At 42.6% G+C, this 19,754-nt stretch overlaps 1 protein-coding gene across 5 annotated transcripts in view; it reads left to right on the top strand.

Moving 5' to 3' along the window:
* The window catches only part of Trappc9 (trafficking protein particle complex 9), a 632,072-nt gene that overhangs the window by 161,164 nt on the left and 451,154 nt on the right, over positions 1-19,754 (top strand). For all 5 annotated transcript variants that reach the window (XM_013521334.1, XM_013521333.1, XM_013521332.1 and 2 more), the window contains one exon: positions 19,462-19,614. In XM_013521334.1, coding sequence (XP_013376788.1) covers positions 19,462-19,614 — 153 coding nt within the window. The remainder of the gene's footprint in view (positions 1-19,461; positions 19,615-19,754) is intronic.

Genomic DNA, 19,754 nt, shown 5'->3' with positions numbered 1-19,754 from the left:
ATAAAGAATTGAAAAAAAATCAGACACCCCCCAAATTCAAAGACCCAATCCAAAAATGGGCATCTGAGATGCATACATACTTCTCAGATGAAGAAATTCAGATGGCAAATAAATACATGAAAAAATGTTCAACATTATTGGTCATTCAAGAGATGCAAATTAAAACAACACTGAAATGTCATCTCATCCCAGAAAGAATGTCTATCATCAAGAAATCAACCAATAAAAATGCTGGAGGGGTTGTGGGGAAAAAGGAATCCTTCTCTGCTGTTAGTGGGAGTGTACACTGGTGAAACCACTGTGGAAATCAGTGTGGAGATTCCTTAAAAAACTAGGACTAGAGGTCCCATTCCAATCAGCTCCTCCCCTTCTGGGTATCTTCCCAGAAGAATTAAAAACATCATACCACAGCAATATATGTGTACCCCTGTTTATAGCAGCACAATATGTAATAGCTAAATCTTCAGAACAACCCAGATGCTTTATCAGCTGAGGAATGGATAAAAAAGATGTGTTGTTTTTATATAATGGAGTACTACTCAGCCACAAAGATGGATAAACTCTAGACTTTCATAGGTAAATGAATGTAACTAGAGACCATACTTGTAAGTGAGATGAATCAGACCCACATGTGTAAAAATCTTATTGTCTCACTAGGGTGGGAAACTGAATGAATAAATAAGACCCAAAATGTGCAACAGATATTGTGAATTGAGAAAAAACTGTTCAAAAGAAGAGCGACAAACTGTGGTGGGGGAAAGGGGAAAGGAAGACAGGGAAAAAGGAAAAAAATATATCTGTATACAAGATAAGCTAGTTATACAACTAGTTTCTCTTAGTTCATTGAAAAGAAAGTTTGTGCTAATATTATTTGGGCAAGATAAAATGCCTATATCCGGTACTCCAAATAACTACAAAGACAATAACACTCCATGTATTAATTATTGTAACTCTCGTACCAACCTGTTTTGAAATTGTTTTATTATTTTTATTTTTTTCTCTTTAAAAGAAAAAAAAGAAAATGACCTCCCTGCTTTCCTATTTGTTTGTCTTCTATTTTGTTCTCTCTCTCTCCACGCACACACACACACACACACACACACACACACACACACACATTTCTTATTTAAGACAAACCATGTGATTTATTTCTCATATGATTATAGTCTCAAGATATATCTATTTACCCATGGATACCTCCAGTTTATCTTTCTTTATGGCAGACTGCATTGTGACTGATTTTTTACTGAGCCCTTTCTCTGGTTGGCTACAAGTCTCTCAAAGTCCACAACTAGGTTTTCTGTCTTATTTCCAGGGCCAGGCTCATGGCAGGTGCTCAGTGCATAGGATTATTGATGGAAAGCCATTTTCACATACACAGAATGAGGCTGATGAGAGTAGGCCCATCTTGTGTGTCATTTGAGAGGATGAAATAAAGAAACATGGCGAGCCACTTCCAGATTCTGTGAGTGGGGTGGCCTGTGTTGGACAGTGCCCTTCCCATGTCGTCCTTCTTGGGACACTCTCCACTGGGAAGTACTTTTCCACCTACTCTGGCCTTTGGTTCTTTAGGCCTTTGCATCAGGCCTCCCTCTCTCCCTGCCTTTTTATTAGGAAAGTATTCAAACAAATAGAAGACTTAAAGGGGTTTTATAGTAAACATGGTATCCTTACCATCTAGGCTCTACAGCGAGCATTTTGCTATTTTTGCTTCAACACATCTCTATTCAGCTTCCTGGTCATCTAATAATCTTATTTTTTAATGCTATTTAAAGTAAGTTGCTGGTTTCAGTATGTTTGACCTCTAAATACATCAGCATGCATCTCACTAATTAGAGTTCACTTCATTTTTGTAAAATGTATGTGCAGTGAAATGTACATGTCTGTAGTGAAACGTTTGATGAGTTTTACTTACCAAGATACAGTATAGATTTCCATCCCATGAGAAAGCTCCCTTGTGTTCCTTCCCAGAAGCTCCGTGTCCCACCCCAGAGGCAGCCACCCCCTACCATTTACCTGGTTGTCCCCAGTATATATTTCCTAATGTGCAGAAAGTTGGGAATGCGTATGGCATGGACAGAATCCCAGGGAAATGTTTTGGTAGTGGCCTATACTGGCATTGTCAACACAGTTACCTTCTCTTCCCAGCCCTCAAACTGTGTTTCCCATCATGCTTGGCCCACATGGGATCTGTTGCTTTTGGTGTTGCGTTTCTGCATTTATCTCTCATTGTTCTTAGGAAGGATGGATATTACTGCACTCAACTTTTGGACAGAGAAGAGGTCAAGAAATTTCAGGCCACATAGTAGGTTCATGAAGAACCAGAGGGAGAACTGAGGTCTCCTGATTCTCAGCTGTGGTTTCCTCACTTTGAATCATGAGGGAAGAAGACAGACAAACATGAATATGTAGAATGGTACAGCCATTTTCAAAGCAACACAATTACAAGTGAAAAATCAAACTATCATTCTTTTTTTATTATTGTCCCAAACTGCAGTACATTTACATGAGGAATTAAATTGATGAAAATAAATCATCTGCTTCCAAACTATACAAAGGGAATAATTCCTGTCACTGTGTTCTGCAGTCCTGAAAAGCTGTTGGCATTAACGGATGACCTGCCCAGTGAGGAGATGAGAAAATGTCTTCAGCTAGGAACCAGAGCAAGAGTTATATGTTGGGGGGCATGGGGAACATGCAGTTGTAGATATTAAGTTATGTTTACTTCCATTTTAGTAATTTCCATATTTGAAGCCTGTTGACTTTAGCTTCTCTAAAAGTCTCAAATGCATTCTCTCTGAGACTTTGACATACGGAATTAATGCTCCTTTCTCTGGGTTGCTAAGTTACTTTTTTTGTATCACACTTAGCATTATTTTATATCTTAGTAGTGACAATAGCTTTTACTTTGTGCTTTCTATGTGCCAGGTGAGTGACACTTCACCTGTTTTTATCATGAAATGTTCACATCCATTTCCAGAAGTATTCGGGGGAGGGGTGGGCATCTATGTGTCACTGCCAGAGCCTCAGTGCCTGAGAGCTAAAGATAGTGCTGGTGACATGGCAGGTGCTCAGCAGGTATGAACACTAGTGCCCACCTAACAGGCACTGAAGCGTCCTGTCTCGGTATAGTGCTGAGCAGGGAAGTACTCTGTGCACATTTGCTCTCGGCACACGTTTGCTCAGAGGTGTCTGCATGCCACATCTGTGTGCTCAGTGCCTAGTGCCTGTTGGCCCTTATCCTTTCCTTTGACCACCCCTCACGTCAGGGACGCCCAAGTCTGCACACATCCTCGCTCCCCTCTGGGTGAGCCCTTTTTCCTCAGACATCAACCTTCAGATAAAGAAAAGTTTCCTGTTGTTTCCCTCTTCCTTGCTTTCCCGATCTATTGTATTCTATAGCATTACAGCCCCCTTTAAAATCCTTTTGGTGAGGACCCATGACGTTAAGGGTAGAAAGATCTCTGTGGGCCTCTGTGCAGCCTGACTTTGATTTAGGCTTTTAATGTGGCAAGAATGTCCCTGACCCCAGGTTCCCGCTATGGAGTTGCATGTTTATAATCCACCCTATTTCAAGACAGGGATTATCTAGTCACATAGTCTGTCTGATTATAAATTACTTGTAAGCAAGTCTTTACTTGTAGATTGTGAAAGTTGTAAAATGCCACCTTTGTTTAATCATAGATTTCACTGAAATAAAGCCCAAATTAAGAGCTCATCAACTTTTCCACAGATGTTTGAAGATATGTACATGTGAGTATAGGCACATAAGTACACAAATGTGCATACGTGTATGTAAATGCACACAGACCCACATACATGTATGTACATGCATACATACATACACCCCTTAAGTGTTTCATTTTTCTAGTTTAACTTTTCATAAAAAGTGATGAAATCATATTGGTATAGTTCAGAATTTGTAAGTGTTTTGATTGAGGTGGGATTGATTTGTTTTTACTGCTTACTTTTCTCATGAATGTTGTAGTATAACCTTTCTGTGCTCAGGAGCAAGTACAAATGGCTAAGGTTGCCTGCACAAATATTTTTTCTACTGCTATACATGTAAAATAACCTGTCGCATATGACAGCACTAATCTGAACTCTAGCACTCAGATAATGACTATCATTTCAGACACTGAATTTTACAGGGGGAACAATTAGTGGCATATCTTGCATTACTGATTTGTGTTTCTCTTGTTATTCCTGAGTACATATCCTACTATGTATGTGATTTGGAAAAGCCCTTTTGGGCATTCCATTCTGTAGTGTGGTAGTGAAGGGAAGAGACAGGAACAGAAAGGTCTGCTTTTCAGGTGTGAAAATGGCATTACATCTGATAACTAAGCTATTTGGCCTCCATATTGCTGCAGCTGTAAAAGAGACTTCTTTGCACTGTAGATTTCTTCTGTGCTGTTTCTTAGGTATAAATACTTTGGTTATTTGGCATCAGAGAGGGATAAGCTGTTCCCTATGAGTGGATTTGTCTGTTATTTGAATGTGTCACTCTTAAGCCTCAGAATTTAACGCAAAAATAAACAGTGCTAGATATCTTTTGAAGTATACCGTGTGCTTGGAAAGAGCAGGACTCTGCAAATGGGTCTTGGGGTGTTATTTATTTGCTGCCCTTTCATTGTGAGGGACATAGAGGAAGGTGGCAGTTTTTCACTCTCTTCTGCTCTGTTGTTTGTATATGAGGGTAATTAACCTAGCCAGTTACACTTTTTGGTTATATCTATAGTCTCTTTATCTTTTCTGGTTGTTGCTGGTGATGGTTATTGCTGTTAGTGGAGTTTTCTGCTAATTTTCAGCTACATGACTGGTCTTGAGCAAGTTAGCTGACTGTTGGTGACTTAATATTTTTCATCTGGATATACACCAGGATCTGCTCCTCTTGTGCAGTGCTTCTAGAGTGTCAGTCTGTCTGCAGTGCCCAGTGCCATGCCTGGCACATGGTCGCTGAGGAGTGGCCACTATGTTGCTGTCCTAGTACATGGGGAATGAGCTGCTGGTTTTGTTTCTCCAGTCTGCTGAGCCCTGGAAAACTAGAACCATGAGACGGTAAAGACTGATTACATGTAAGTAAATTTATGTCCCACTGAAGAAGACAGGTCTTTGTCTAAATTTCATGGCTCAGTTTCTCTTTCTTCTCCTAAGTAGCTTCACAAACCATTAGCTTTTTCCTTCTTGTTCTCAAACTTTTACTGGAATGGTGAAATTTAACAGTTCTTCAGATGGATGAGGATGCATTGATTAAAACTGTGGCAGACTCCAACTAGAAACCAGACAGGTATATCAGCCCTGCTCATCACCTTAGAGGAAGCATGGAAGGCAAGAGAATTGGCTCCTTTGTTCCTGTCAACACAAGGAACCCGTGGCCATGCAGTGCGCAGGAACCAGGGGTCTGGTGCCGAGCTGGCTACAGTGCCATGTGTACCTCATTCTCCTGTTATGCTTCTAACTTTTCACCCTGGTCTGCTTCTGAATTATGCCCTTTTTATATAATTATTGCTTTTAACACGGTGACAACTCAGGGCAAAGTTTAAAAAGTAAATCTTGTACAAAATGGTTTTGACGTAGTATTGTCAAAGAGTAGAATGTCTTGGGGAAAAAGGACTTAGTTTATTTGGTTCTTGTGGCAATTCTCACACCAGGTCTCACCCCATATGCAGCTCTGGGCATGGAAACAGGTGGAAATGGAGCCATGAGCATCTGATGCATCTGACGTGGGGCTGGGGAGAGACGGACTAGGAGAAAGCCCCTCTGCCCCCTGTGCTGGGCCGTCCTCAGCTTTAAATTGAATTGTTACAGTCAACCTTACGATCTTTAGAATCACACTAACATGGCTTTGAATCCTGGCTCTGCCACTTACTGGCCCAATGATTTAGACCCAGATACTCGCTCCTATTCTGTGTCAGTCTTTGTCTTCATGGTGGACGTGGGTCTCTGCCACTCCTCTGGTTGCTGTAATACATGTAGAGCACTTAGGAAAGTCGCTGGCTTACTAAGGTTCAGTAAGTAGCAGCTCTTCTTGTGACTTACCATTATTATCATCCATGCTGCCACTGTAACTACCTTTTAAAATGCTATTTTGTCATCTTCCTTAAATATTTTAAAATCTTTTTCTCCTACTTATTTGCTTAGCCCAGTATTCAAAGAAATTCATCATGTGTCACGCAGCTAACTTGTCTTCTTCCCTTTTGTTTATTGCACAAATACTTATCTGGCGTTTCAGATACAGTTCTTACCTTGGGGAGTGGAACCAGAGTGGTTAGTGTTCTTGTGGGCTCAGAGTGTGATGAAGCTAGACTGTGAATGGTTATAGTGTGTTTTGAAAAAACAGAGGCAGGACTCAGGCCATGGCGAGCGTTACCCTTTCCATTTTCCTTTGCCACTGCTGACCTCCCTGCTTGTCCATTTGTCTGTGCTTTGTCCATCAGTGGCTCATCCTCTGTTTTGGCAGGCCTGTATTGGACACCTGTGACATGCTGTCTGTTGGTTATTGTGTTGGGGACTGGGGACCCACCCAGATGTATCAGATCCTGCCCTCCACCTTTTGAGTGCACAGTGTGCTTCTGTAGCCTGTGTACATATTTTCATGTGTTCAGAACATTGCCAGTCCCCAGACATCCTCTGTGTGTTTCTAGTTCTAGCCTTGGTTCATAGCCCAGTCCACATGCTGCCTCTTTAAAGGCTTTTCCAGCCCCTGGCAGTGGAGTTAATTATGCCACCTCTGCCGCTTGGCCAGCTTATGCTGTTACAATAGCACTCACCTCGCTTGGCTTTGTGTTCTTCAACAATCATTTATATTATATTTATATGCAGTCCCTATGCCAACACATGAATAATGTATATGCAATGTCCTGAGGCACTCACAGTGTGGTGTGGGAGGGAGTCAGATGTGCTCACTGAATTGCAGAGAGCTCCAGTTGCATATCCCATGTTATTTCTACTCCCTATGACTGACCACAGAGAATGGACTTGCAGGTGTGCCTCTCAGGAAGATGTCAGAATTCCTGAATGACTAAAAGCTGTTCAACCTAATGCTCCTAGGCATGTAGCATTGTGAAAGCTTTCTTGTACAGCTCAGCATTTTACACAGCTCTGTGGCTACACTAGAGAAATTTACAAAACAAGCCTATCTTAAGACAAAGTGAATTACTTGCCTTTTAATCAGTGCTGGGAGACTTGGTGTATTCAACCCTTTGGGAGTATTGAGTGGGAAAGAAATGAGCAAGATGGGAGGCAGAAGAAGTTAGGAGTTCTAGCCCTGTGCTTTGGGAACTTTTGAACATTAAATTTCCAGTTAACTATTTGAGATCCTTGGTGTGTCATGGGTAGGCAAAAAATTAAATGGAGGAATAATTATACTTCTTAGAATTGAAATACAGTGCTGTCTTTCAGGGTGATCTTTAGGATTCAGCCAATGTACATATAAAAGAAGAGGTCAGGCTACAGACGGTTGAATCCTGGTTGTCCCCATCTGCATGCCTTTGAGCAGCATATCAGAAGAGGGTGCAGTAGGGGGACCTGTCCAGAGTGACTGTGTGGGTTCAGTGAGATAGTCAATGTACAGAGCCCAGTGAAGCCGTTTGTGAAAGTGCCACTGGGCTATGCTGTCTGCTGGGGCTATGGAAGTAGCGGTACCTAGCGCTCACCAAGTGTTCACTGCTTCCCTCTTCCCCTTGGGTTGTGTCTGGCACATGCCTGTATAGGACAGCCCAGTTGAAATTGCAGCTGATAGTATTTCTCTAATTTCATTCCCCACTGCAGATTATTGGCTTCTGATCTATGCGTCCTCCTCAGGTATCCTGCAGTTACAGTCCAGGGCATGGAAGGAACCTTGGGAAGCCTCCCAGAGTTCATTTCAGCAGAGCCAACCATCAGTGGAGACGCTTTTAGGAAATGAAATGCTGTCAAAACAGGCAAACACAGCGCTATTATCATAGTTTTTGAATATAGTATGCCCTTCCCACTAGTAATAAATTTCGGAGGGGTCATGCTGATAGATGAGGGAATTTGTTCTTTCATTACAGTTCTGGGACCCTACTAGGACAGTGAATCTTATTTTAGTAGTAGGTAATGAATTAAAAAATGATTGAACCTGTTCTGTGTGCAACAGGGGTATAAATTCTTAAAAATTTCAGATTGAGAAGAATATCATCTCTTATCTGGGTCTAAATTTTGGAGGACTTCTGCTATGCCTATTTGTTCCAACAATCAGAGACTCCACCAGGTCCCGGTTTTATCTGTTTGTCCTTGGCACCTTGCATAGTGCTTTCCATGTGGATCTTTAGTGGCTGTTTGATGTATGCTTATGAAAGAATGAAATGGGCAATAGTAGAATGTGAAAAGCAAATCCTACCACAGGGCTGGGTAGTTTCTGAAGTACTTCCTGAAAATTACCCACACAGCTTCTGTGTGCCAGATTGCTAGTCTGAGACCTGATATCGTCTCATTTAATCTGCATAACAACACTAATGATATCTCCATCTACCATCAGGTCCTCTTGGGGTGACAGAGGACACAGAACTATACTTTGTCAGAGAGCTCATGTGGGGCAGTGTTTGGGATTCCCACTCAGATTCAGGCTTGTCTGACCTTGAAGCTCACATACTTGCTTGATTGCTGCCTTCTGTTTTCAAGATGCTGTATCACATCACCTTCACGAGGTTTACCTTGTAAATACTCTCATACTCAAGTTCTAATGCTGGTTAATGGTGTCAGTCACATGAGGGGAGAGAGGCACCTGCATAATGGACAGAGCATCGTCTGCCAGTCGTGGCTCTGACTCTTACCATGCATCTGTTTGTCTTGGGAAAGTTGATTAGACTTTCTGGGCTTCTGTTGCCTCTTGTAGTGTGGGGACAGAGCAACTCTCATGCAGGGTAGGAGCTGGCACCTTGTATTCCCTGGGTGTACTCCCTTCTCCTTCCTCTGTAGTGTACTTTACAAGGCCAAGTCAGTGCAGGTGGTGGAAAGGGGAGAGAGAGCTTATTTGAGCACAATAGTTTGGACTACCTTTTCCTTAGCTTTGGCAAATTCTTTTTAGGCATTTGACCACCCGCCATTTGCATAGTTGCCACAGAATGAATTAGCCCCCTCAAGGAAGTTTGTTCAGCTTGCAGAATTGAGTCTGGTGACTCAGTGATGCATATGCCTGGGTATGTTATTTCCTTGGCAATCAGTTCATGTTATTGCCCGGCCCTGACATAAAGTACTGTGAAAAGCCTCTGCATTGGCTCTGAGCCTTTTTCACCATTTGGGGTAGGGCCTAGTCATCAGCACTGTTGGTCTTCTATGCAGAGGGAGGGGTAGGGAGGAATTTAGATTCAAGAGTGAATTGATAGTATTACTTTATATAGGTGTGTGTTTGTGTATTTGGTGGTTGCTAAAAGTATAATAGAAGCCAGGGCGGAGGCACATGGCTATAATCCTAGCACTCTGGGAGTCTGAGGCAGGAGGATAGTAAATTGGAGTCCAGCCTAGATAACTTTGTGACTTAGCGAGACCCCATCTCAAAGTTTATGAAAGGGCTGAGGATGTACCTTACTATGAAGGCCCTGGGTTCAGTCCTCAGTACCACCAAAACCAAACCAAACCAAAACAAATATACACACACACACACATACACACACACAAATAATACAAATATATATATGTACTCATTGTGGAAAATTGAGAAAATACAAAACAATTTGAAAATGCCCATGATGCCACAACTCAAAGACAAAACCATGTTAATAATGTAGGTATGATTTCTTTTTTTTTTTATTAAGCTTATTGGTACAATTTAAATATACACAATTATCACATAAGGAGTGTGTGCCTGTGTATGATATATCTGTCTTGATTTCTCTTTTTTCCCCCATTCACCAGCCCTCCCTTCAACCTCTCTTCCCGTCCTTATTTACAGAGCTTTGTTTTCATTTTTTCCTTCTTCTCCCATGTTTTTCTTTTCCCTCCCTTCCTTTTCTCCTCCCCCTCCCTAGTTCTCCTTTCCTTTTGAGCAATTTTTCCTATTTCACGACATCTAGTATACATTTTGATTCTTATTTACACTTTCAATTTTTTGCACCAGAGAGACAGTGTGATATTTGCTCACATGTGTCTAATTTATTTCACTGAAGAAGTATGGTCTCAAGGTCCATCCATTTAGCTATAAATGTCTCCTGTTTTCCTTCTTTATGGCTGAGTACTACTCTATTGTATAAACAAATTACATCTTTTTTATCCATTCATTGGTTAATGGATATTTGGGATGTTTTCAAGAGTTAACTATTATAAACTGTGCTGCTATAAACACGGGTGCGTATATATTGCTGTGGTATGATGCTTTTAATTGTGTCAGGAAGATACCAGGGAGGAGACTAGCTGGGTCTAATGGAACCTCTAGTTCTAGTTTTTTGAGGAATCTCCACACTGATTTCCACAGTGGTTGCACCAGTTTACCCTCTCACCAACAGTGGAGAAGGTTTTTTTCCCCCTACAGCCCTGCCAGCATTTGTTATTGGTTCATTTCTTGATAATAGCCATTCTTTCTGGAGTGAGATGGAATTGTTTTAATTTGCATCTCTCAAATGATTAGTGATATTGAGCATTTTTTCATATATTTATTTGCTGTTACTAATGCTTTATCTGAGAAATGTCTGTTCTTTTTAGATGCCCATTTTCGGATTGGGTCTTTAAATTTGGGGGATATGGCTATTTTCAATTCTTTAAATGTCTATATATTAATCCTTTGTCTAAGGAACAGCTGGATAAGATTTTTTCCCACTCTGTGAGTTGTCTTTTTACTCTGTTGGTGATTTCTTTTGCTGTGCAAAATCTTTTTAATAAGATGAGATCCCAACTGGTGATTCTTTGTAGTATTTCTTTTGCAGTTGGTGTTTTATTCATGTAGTCTTTGCCTACACCTATGTCTTCAAGAGTTCTACCATTCTCTCTTCCAGCAGATTTAGTATTTAAATCTTTGATGTTTTAATATTTAGATCTTTGATCCATTTCAATTTTAGTTTAGTGCATGGTGGTAGACATGGGTCTAGTTTTAGTCTTTGGCATGCAGAAAGCCAGTTCTCCCAGCACCATTTATTAAAGAGGCTATCTTTCTTCCAGGGAATTTGTTTAGCTCCTTTGTCAAAGATAAGGTGGCTGAGTATACTTGGAGTTGTTTCTGCATCTTCTAATCTGTTCCATTAATCCTCAGGTCGGTTTTTTTTTTTTTTTAAATCACAGTAGCTCTATAGTATAATTTCAAGTCAAGGATTGTGATGCCTCCTGCCTTGCCTTGTTGCCCAGAATTGTATTTGCTATTTTAGGTCTCTTCTAGTTCCAAATAAATTTTAGGAATGTTTTCTCTAATTCTGTGAGGTATGCTAATGGTATTTTGATTGGGATTGCATTTAATCTGTATAACAATTTGGGGGAGTAGAGCCATTTTTATAATGTTGGTTCTTCCTACTGAAGAAGAAGAAATATCTTTCCATTTTCTGATACCTTCTTCAATCACCTTTTTCAGAGTACTGTAATTTTTAAAGTAAAGATCTTTTACCTCCTTCGTTAGACTAATTCCTAGGTATTTTTTTGATGCTATTGTGAAAGGTGTTCCTCTAATTTCTCTCTCAGCTAGTTATTTTTGTACAGGAATGCTAGTGATTTTTCAGTTAACTTTGTATCCAGCTACTTGACTGAATTTGGTTATAAATCTACGAGTGTTTTGGTGGAGTTTTGGAAATCTTCTATGTAGAATATGTTGTCATCTACAAATAATTTAGCTTTTTCCTTTCCTGTCTTTATCCCTTTTATTTCTGTCTCTTGTCTAATCACTCTGGCTAATATTTCCAGAGCTGTATTGACTAGGAATGGTGATAGTGGACATCCTTGTCTTGTTCCTGGTTTTTGAGTGAAAGCCTTCAGTTTTCGGCTGATGGTTTGTCATAGATGGCTTTTTTGTTGTTGTTTGAGACAGGGTCTTGCTATGTAGTACCGACTGGCCTTAAACTCACTATGTAGCCCAGGCTGACTGTAAACTTGCAGTGATCCTCTTGCATCAGCCCCGCCCCCCTCCAAGTGCTGGGATTACAGATGTGTGCCACCACATTTGGCTGATGGGTTTTATCAGATTAAGATAAAGACCACCTCTTCTGATTTTCTATGGGTTTTTTAAAAATCATGAATGGGTGTTGGACTTGTCAAATGCTTTTCCTACATCTATTGAGATGATCATATGATTTTTTACTTTTGCTCTGTTGGTATGATATATTACATTTATTTATTTGCATATGTTGAACCATCCCTGCATCCCTGGGGTGAACTACTTAGTCATGGTATATAATCTTCTTGATGATTTGCTGCATTTTGTTTGCCAGTATCTTATTGAGGGTTTTTGCATCTATGTTCATTAGGGAGATTAGCCTGTAGTTCTCTTTTTTGGTTGGGTCCTTCTCTGGTTTGGTATCAGGATAATGCTTGCTTCCAGGAATGACTTAAGAGTATTGCTTCCCTTTCAATTTTATTAGAGAATTTGAGGAGTAATGGCATTAGATCGTCTCTAAATTTCAAATTTCATGTAGAATTTAGCGTTGAATCCATCAGGATCTTTTCTTTTTTGATGTGAATATTTTTTAGGCGGTTTAAATTACTTTGTAAATTCACTTTGGTATTCTGTTTTCACGTAACTTTTTCCCATATGTTCTAATTATATAGAAATCTAAAAGTCTTGGCATGCAGTTAGAGGTGCCACATTGTACAATGTTCAAGGTCTGTAGAGTGCCAGGTCTGGTGAGTCATCCATCGAATGGGGATGGCAGCTAATACCAACGTGCGCTAACTGTAGCCAGGCACAGTGTTAGGTGCTGTGCAAGAATTATCTCACCCTCACACAGTGCTGGGGAAGGACTATGCAGATTATGCAGTTGAGCAATGGAGATTGGGGTTCCCAGAGTAGGAGGAACGACTAGTACTTGTTCTAAGCCAGTGTTTCCAAATCTTTTAGAGACTGAGTGCCCAAGCTACAATCCAAAACGCAGTTACTTATCACAAAGTGCCAACATTGCAGTTAAGCCTGAATCCTGAAGTTTTAGCTTAGAAAAATCAACTATTATCCTGTGCATGACTTGTTCTAAGCGGGGCTGACTTGGCTCATATGCCAACAGAGAGCACTCTGTGTGTCTGCTGTGGCATGTGTGCTATAGGTTCACTACCACTGTTCTAAGCACTTGACTGTATTCACATGTTGCTTGTGCATGAAAGCCCGCGTGTGGATGAGTAACTCCGGGCGTATAGAGGTCTGGATCCAGGGTATAAGCTAAGGAACATCTGTCTGCAGCAGGTGTCCCTAGCAGCACAGGACCCCATCTCTCGATGTCAAAGGCAAGGCCTAGCTCTGCTTTTGTGCCTCTCTTGCATGCACACTGGGTGTGTGTTAGAGCCCAGGAAAATGATGTTGAGGGCAGAGATGCCATCAGAAAGAGCTTCTAAGTGGAGCCAAGACCATGAGCAGGAATTCCCGAGGTGAGAAAGGCCAGGCATTCTTGGTGGAGGGAGCAGGGTATGCAGATGGGTCCTGATGCATAGTGGAGGATGAAGGGGAGGAGTGGGTGAGAGGTACCTGAGCATGTGTTGGCATGATGGGAAACATGCCTGGCCTAGAACCTCACTTGCTTCAGAAAAGCCTGTGATAGAGGACCTGTTTCTTGGTGCCTGTGCTTCAGAAATGCTGATGGGGTATTTGGGGTGAGAGGCTTTTGCAGTGCTTCAAGGTTTTAGCTGATAGTGGCAGTTCATAGAAAGGTGGGCCAGTGCCACCTTAGCAGATGGATGGGCTGTTTGAGGAAGTTAGCATGTAAGTCCTGTGTTCTCAGGGCCTTGAAACAGGTCCCACTTGGTTTTCTATCTTGTTCAGTTTAGCCTGGCATCTCTTAACTCATTCCATTCTGAACTGATTTATTGGATTGAAATGCAAGGACAGAGTGGAGTTTATTAAACCTTTTATGGAGTGTGAGCTCCTGGCTCATTCAGAGAATCTTGGTGCTATCTATGCATAGTCTGGGGAGGAAGGCCATATCTTCCATCCCAGAGTTGAGTCCTAACTGAATACCCAGGGGGTATATCCAGTGGGAAGTTCGAGTTTTAGGACTATAGTATAAATTAGAGACAGGAAAACTTGAAAAATTTAATCAGTGCTTTCTAGGTTAGGGTAGTTCCACAGGCTTAAAGAATAAAATAAATATCAGAAAACACTGAACATCATTATGTTCTATAAGTTACCATGTAGGAAGAAGACAAGACCAGTGTGTAGGTACGATTTTGAGTGTGACATTTACACATGCAGGGGCACGGATACCCAGGGCAAGTGCAGAGTCCGCTGCACAGGCTTGTCCTTGCCCTTGCTGACCTGCTCACCTTTCACCCTTGAGTCTTGTCACTTTCCTCAGAAGCTTCTCCTGGCACTGCATACCAGGGCTGTGTCTGTGCTGTGCCACCAGGTACTGGCACTGCCTTATCCTTCCAGGATGCTTCTCTTTCTCAGCTATGTCATCTATGTGTTGAACTTCCTGCCTTCCTGGTTTCTGTCTTCTGCCCATGCACCCTGGAAGAAGGATCCCTGGTCTGCCAGCCCAGCGCCTGTCCTCCTATGTGGCTAGAGCAAATGCTCCATAAACACTCACTGCGGAAGGAAAAGAGAGCATGAAGGGTCCAGGGAGTGGTGCAGAGGAGACCACTGTGCCCTTTCAGAGTACAGGCATTTGTCCTGGGGGCACATGTGACTGTTTTCTAGCCTATGATGGTGGCAGAATCTTTACCTAAGATTATAGGGTGCCAGGCATCTGAGGCGAATCCCTGACCTGGTAGGAAAAGCTCACAGGAAACCCAGGCAAGAAGAGTAGAAAAGGGGAAGACATTCCCAGCAGTGGGAACATGACAGGACACAGGTATGGGCCTAGGAAGCCTGGGAATGCCCAGAGAGCCTGGGGATACCCAGGGCCCACTGCTGAGCTCTCTTGGAGGTGGCACGGTCAGTCCTGGGTAGGGCCTGGGAGCTCCTCTTGGCCTTTGCTGTGCTGTGTGCTCTCCCTAGAACGGGTCCTTTGTGTCGGTTCTGGGTTCATGTTGTGAGAGGCCTCTTGTCAGACCATGCTGGGTGATGACTGAGGGCTGTAGGAGACGGTGGAAGGAAGGTGGAGAGGTCAGCATAGGGAAGAAGGGGTGTGGGTGGGGCTGCCTCTGAGCGGGCAGTGGAGGGTGGTGAGTGTGTCTGAGGAGGGGGCAGAGTTCACATCCTAGCTCTGGGAAGTCCTAGATTTTGTCCCATCACGTACACAAAAAAGTCTTTGGCCTCCTGACCCTAGTTTGTTGGTCTGTACCATTTGTCTACCATGCATGTGTGGAGAGTAGGAACTGAAGGAATATGTAATTTAGGCACTCCGAAATGGGGCTGACACTCAGTGGCTCCTCTCTCCCAGAATGCCTGCACAGAGCTGGTGCTCACACACCTGAGAGCTTGGTAGAACTGTCCCTTAACAGGAGTAGGTGGCCTGAAAGGCTGTGAGTCCCCATCACTGGTGGTGTTCTTGCCTAAACTGACTGATGATTATAACAACAGCTGCTTCCATGAATGTTCCACTGGTTACCACATACTGTCCTAAGTGGTCTCTGTACTTTTCCCACCCTACCAAGTAGGTGCTAATCTTTCCCCATCTTACCAGTGTAAGAAGGGGAAGCTGAGACCAAGTGCAGGTAGTACATCCTCCAAGACAGGTTAGGAAGGGGATAGAGCTGGTCTGTCTGCAGGAGAACGTGATCACCGAAACTTTGTCTTTGAGGAATGGGTAGACCAAAACCTTTGAGGGCCTTCACCTGGTCAGCTTCTTGAGTACATTCATGGCTGTGCTAGGAGAAGCCTGGAGGGGCTGCCTTGGGCACAAAGGAAGGGTACCTTTAATGGGCACAGCACTGGCTCTAACAAGACAGGTGGGCAGGCGTCTCCAGGGAGCAGAGGGGAGGGCAGTCAGCCTCGCAGCAGTGTCTCAGCATCCTTTGAGGTGGGCAGGAGTACTGCCCAAGTGGCTGTCTGATTTCAGGTCAGGCTTGCTCTTTTCCATTCTGTTTCCTCACCTGTAAGATGGCTTCGACATCTTTTCTAGTTTAAGACAGTCTCTGTTCTCTCTGTGGTGGCATGACACCTTGCAAAGGAGCACCTATACATTCTTCCTCAACTGCCCAGGCCTCGTGTTGCATCCTAAAGCCGGTTTCCAGGCAGTTACCTTGTTTTATTTTTTAAATAGGATATATATGTATGTATGCATTTAATTTTTAGTTAAATTTTTTATTAGTAGTACATATTTGCAGGACATACATTTTACAGTTATGTTGGAGAGTGGGTACATGTACATAATACAGCTTGTTTCTTTTTTTTCCCTTTCCTATTCCTTCCCCGCTCTCTCCTCCTCTAATTTTCCTTTCCCCCTTTTCATTCTTGTTGATATTATTAAACTTAGCTCAGGTCTATGGCATATACTGTTTACATTCATTGCAGTTATTAGGATCCTGTATTAGGTCTTATCTTTGTTCTACTTCTTTCCCCATCCACTCCCTCTCAGCCTTCACCCTTGGTCCCTTGGGCCCCTTCCTATTGGCAAGAGATCATCTAAGAATCAGTGTTTTGTACACTTCACTGCTTCTCCCCAAAACTTTGCCTAAAGCATTTAGTTTTTTTTCCTGTAATTTTGGTGGCTAATCTTGGGTGGATTGTTCTTTCTCCTATGATGGGTTATTTTTGTTGATTTGTGCCTTCTTGTACTTTACTGATACCTGGTTAGTACTTCTCTTTAATTCTTGGTTTTCATTTCTGTCCTCACATTCCTGTAAGTATCTCTTTTGACACCCACATTTTGTTGAAACCATCCCAACCTATGGTAATTAATCCTTTGATATCATTAAAACCTTACCTTCTAGGAACCAGCTCTCTTAATAATCCAGTCATTTCCCCAACTGTCCATCTTTTCTCTTTAATTAATTAATTTTTCATTAGTACATGTTTGTAGTACACAATGATTACATTTGTCATGGGGAGTTGGTACATGTGTGCAACACATCTTAATTCTGTTTTGACCTCCTACTCCTTCCAACTCTTGGTCCCCTTCCCATATGCAAAATCTCTGTTTTCATCTCTTTTTTAATCCCCTTTCCTTCCCCTCTCTTCCCTCCCTCCATCTCTTATTTCTCCCTCTCATTTGAAAAAGATCTCCCTACTTCCTGTTATCTATCTTTTAGTTTTCTCTTTATTCATATTTTGGGGGGTTGTCTATCCTTTCCCAGATGATGCTGAAATAATGTGATACTAACAGTTTGTAAAACATCTGGGATTGTGTAAGCTGGTGCAGTTGGTGATGCTAAGAGACAGCCAGTACTCACTGAGCACTGTCACATGCCACATCTACCTACTAACTGATCACCTCAGTCACATGTATCTGTCTTCTTTGCTTTCAAAGAGGACAACAGTAACTCTTTCACTAGCTAATGTGAGGATTAAGGTAACGTATACAAGTCTGGCACGTATGAGGAGTTTGGTAAGTAACTAAGTAAATAAGTGGATGTAATGTGGTTTTGGAGTACCTTTCAGGGCCAAGATCCCCTGGATCTGTTCCTTTTTGTTAGCACCCCTTTTCAAGGAAGCAAAGAGAAATGAGCATTGTCTGCTAGATGTGTGCTACCCAGGTCTTGGCCACTTGATTGAGCTCACCTCTGGCCAGGAAACGATGGACTCTTTTGTATTCACAGCATAGGCGGTTTGAGTTCTTGCAGTTAACGAGGCCCACACATTTTTCTTTTACATGGACCTCATTCTAGCTAATGTCTTCCACTGAATTCCTATCAGGTTAATTTTTGGTTTTAGAGACCAAGACTTTATATTTTAACTCTGCTATTAAGTAGTAGCTTCATGGAGGAAGTAAATGTAATGATTTTGGAATCATTTGGACCTCAAATTCAAGAACTTTTCCCTAGTTTGTGACTGTGGACAAATTATTTAATTTCTCTAAGCCTTACTTTCTTTATTCAGATAGAGATTTAGCATTAAAGACTTGGTTCCTACAGGGCAGAAGTAGGAACAGCAACTAGTTGCTCCTTCCTTGAGCCTGAAGGGACAGCGAGAGGAGAGCAGTAGTGTAAAGGAGGATAGTAGCATAGCCAGAAAGCTGGGCTTTTCTAGCCAGAACTGAGAACAGTGCGAGGCCTTCTTGGGAGAGGAGCTGTTTTAATAGCATTTGGCTCCCCCTGTTGGTGGCTAAAGACCAACATGTGACACTGGACGGAAGTACTGATGGCTGTTAATTAGTTACAAGCACTCACAAGCCAGGTGAGGTGCAGGGCCATGGGAACAAGCCATGAATATGCCATGGCTGTGGACGGGCCATGAATAACTGACCCAGGGCTAGTCAGTGGGTGTAACGTGCCGTTCCCATGGGTTCTTCATAGTCTTTCTGAGTCTTGTAGGAAACAGGGACCCATTGCTCAGGAATGTGCAGGGATTGTACGTGGCCTGTGAGCTGTGTGGTGGATGCACTGATGGGAACAATTGGGAGGGAAATGGGTGGGGCTGTCTGGGGGACCCAGTGCCACCAGCAACGAGGCAACACAAGTGTACCCTATTGTCCACCAAGATGGGATGTCTACACAGCCTGTAGTGCCTTTGTTACCACCTGTGCTGTGTATGAGGGAGGCCCTGGTTGGAAGGAACCATTGCTGTCCAGAGCATTGCAGTCAGTCTGTGCCCAAAGGACATCCAACCCAAGGCCCTTTCCCAGTAGCGCTCAAGACCATGAAGACAGGTACATTTTCAACGAAGCCCGGGGAAGCTTCCCTCCTCACTGCACATAATTCTTTATCTGTAGAGGCTCTGTCTTCTTGAATATGCTTTTCCCCACTGGACTTGGATCTGTTTCTTTTAAGGTGATATACTAGAGAAAATATTCACTATGGAGAAATTTAGTTTATACGACCAAAGAAAAGTGTGGAATTTTATTTTTTTGGTTGTTTTGAGACGAGGTCTTCTTGCTATGTAGCTCAGGCTGGCCTAGAACTTGCGGTGAACTGCCTGCCTCAGCTTCCTGAGTGCTAGGATTACAGGCATGTGTCACCATGCCTGATTAAATTTATCAGTGAGAATGACCTGCTTGTTAGGAGTAAGGCAACTCTGCTTGAAGCTCAGTTCCTTTAACAATGATGGCTCCTCTTCTGCTTTATGTCTCATCTGTAAGCAGGGGCAAGAACCTTGCAACAGCTCTTGGTTCTGGAACACTGATCATGATTCTGGAACATTCTGGTACTTTGATCTATTGCATTGCAAGTGCTTTTTATTGTTTTGGCTTTGAGACTACCTTCATGTCTTCTAGGGGGGATGGTAGGTCCCATGTTACCTCCAGTTCATCATCTTTACTGCTGTTATTATTATTGTTGTAGAAAAGTTGTATGGTGACTTCTTGAGCTGGAAGCTGGAAGAAACCCTGGCCCAGTTCCCTCTGCAGCCTGGGAAGGTGGCCACTCTGGCCATCAGCATCAAAGCAAAGCTGGACTTCTCCTGCCAGGAGAACCTCCTGCAGGACCTCAGTGACGGTGAGTGCCTCCTAATTTCAATTAGCGCATCCCGATCCCAGCCATCAGCACTGCTTAGTGCCTGCTGTGCAGTCTGACTTGGGAGTAGGTCATTAGAGCTGTCTGAAACTTCTCTTGGGCACATTGTTAACAGAGTGAGT

This window comes from Chinchilla lanigera, unplaced genomic scaffold, assembly GCF_000276665.1.
Source record: "Chinchilla lanigera isolate Chin_1 unplaced genomic scaffold, ChiLan1.0 scaffold00060, whole genome shotgun sequence".
NCBI classification, from domain to species: Eukaryota; Metazoa; Chordata; class Mammalia; order Rodentia; family Chinchillidae; genus Chinchilla; species Chinchilla lanigera.
Note: the sequence above shows the minus strand (reverse complement) of the source record. Positions and strands in the feature narration are given on the sequence as shown.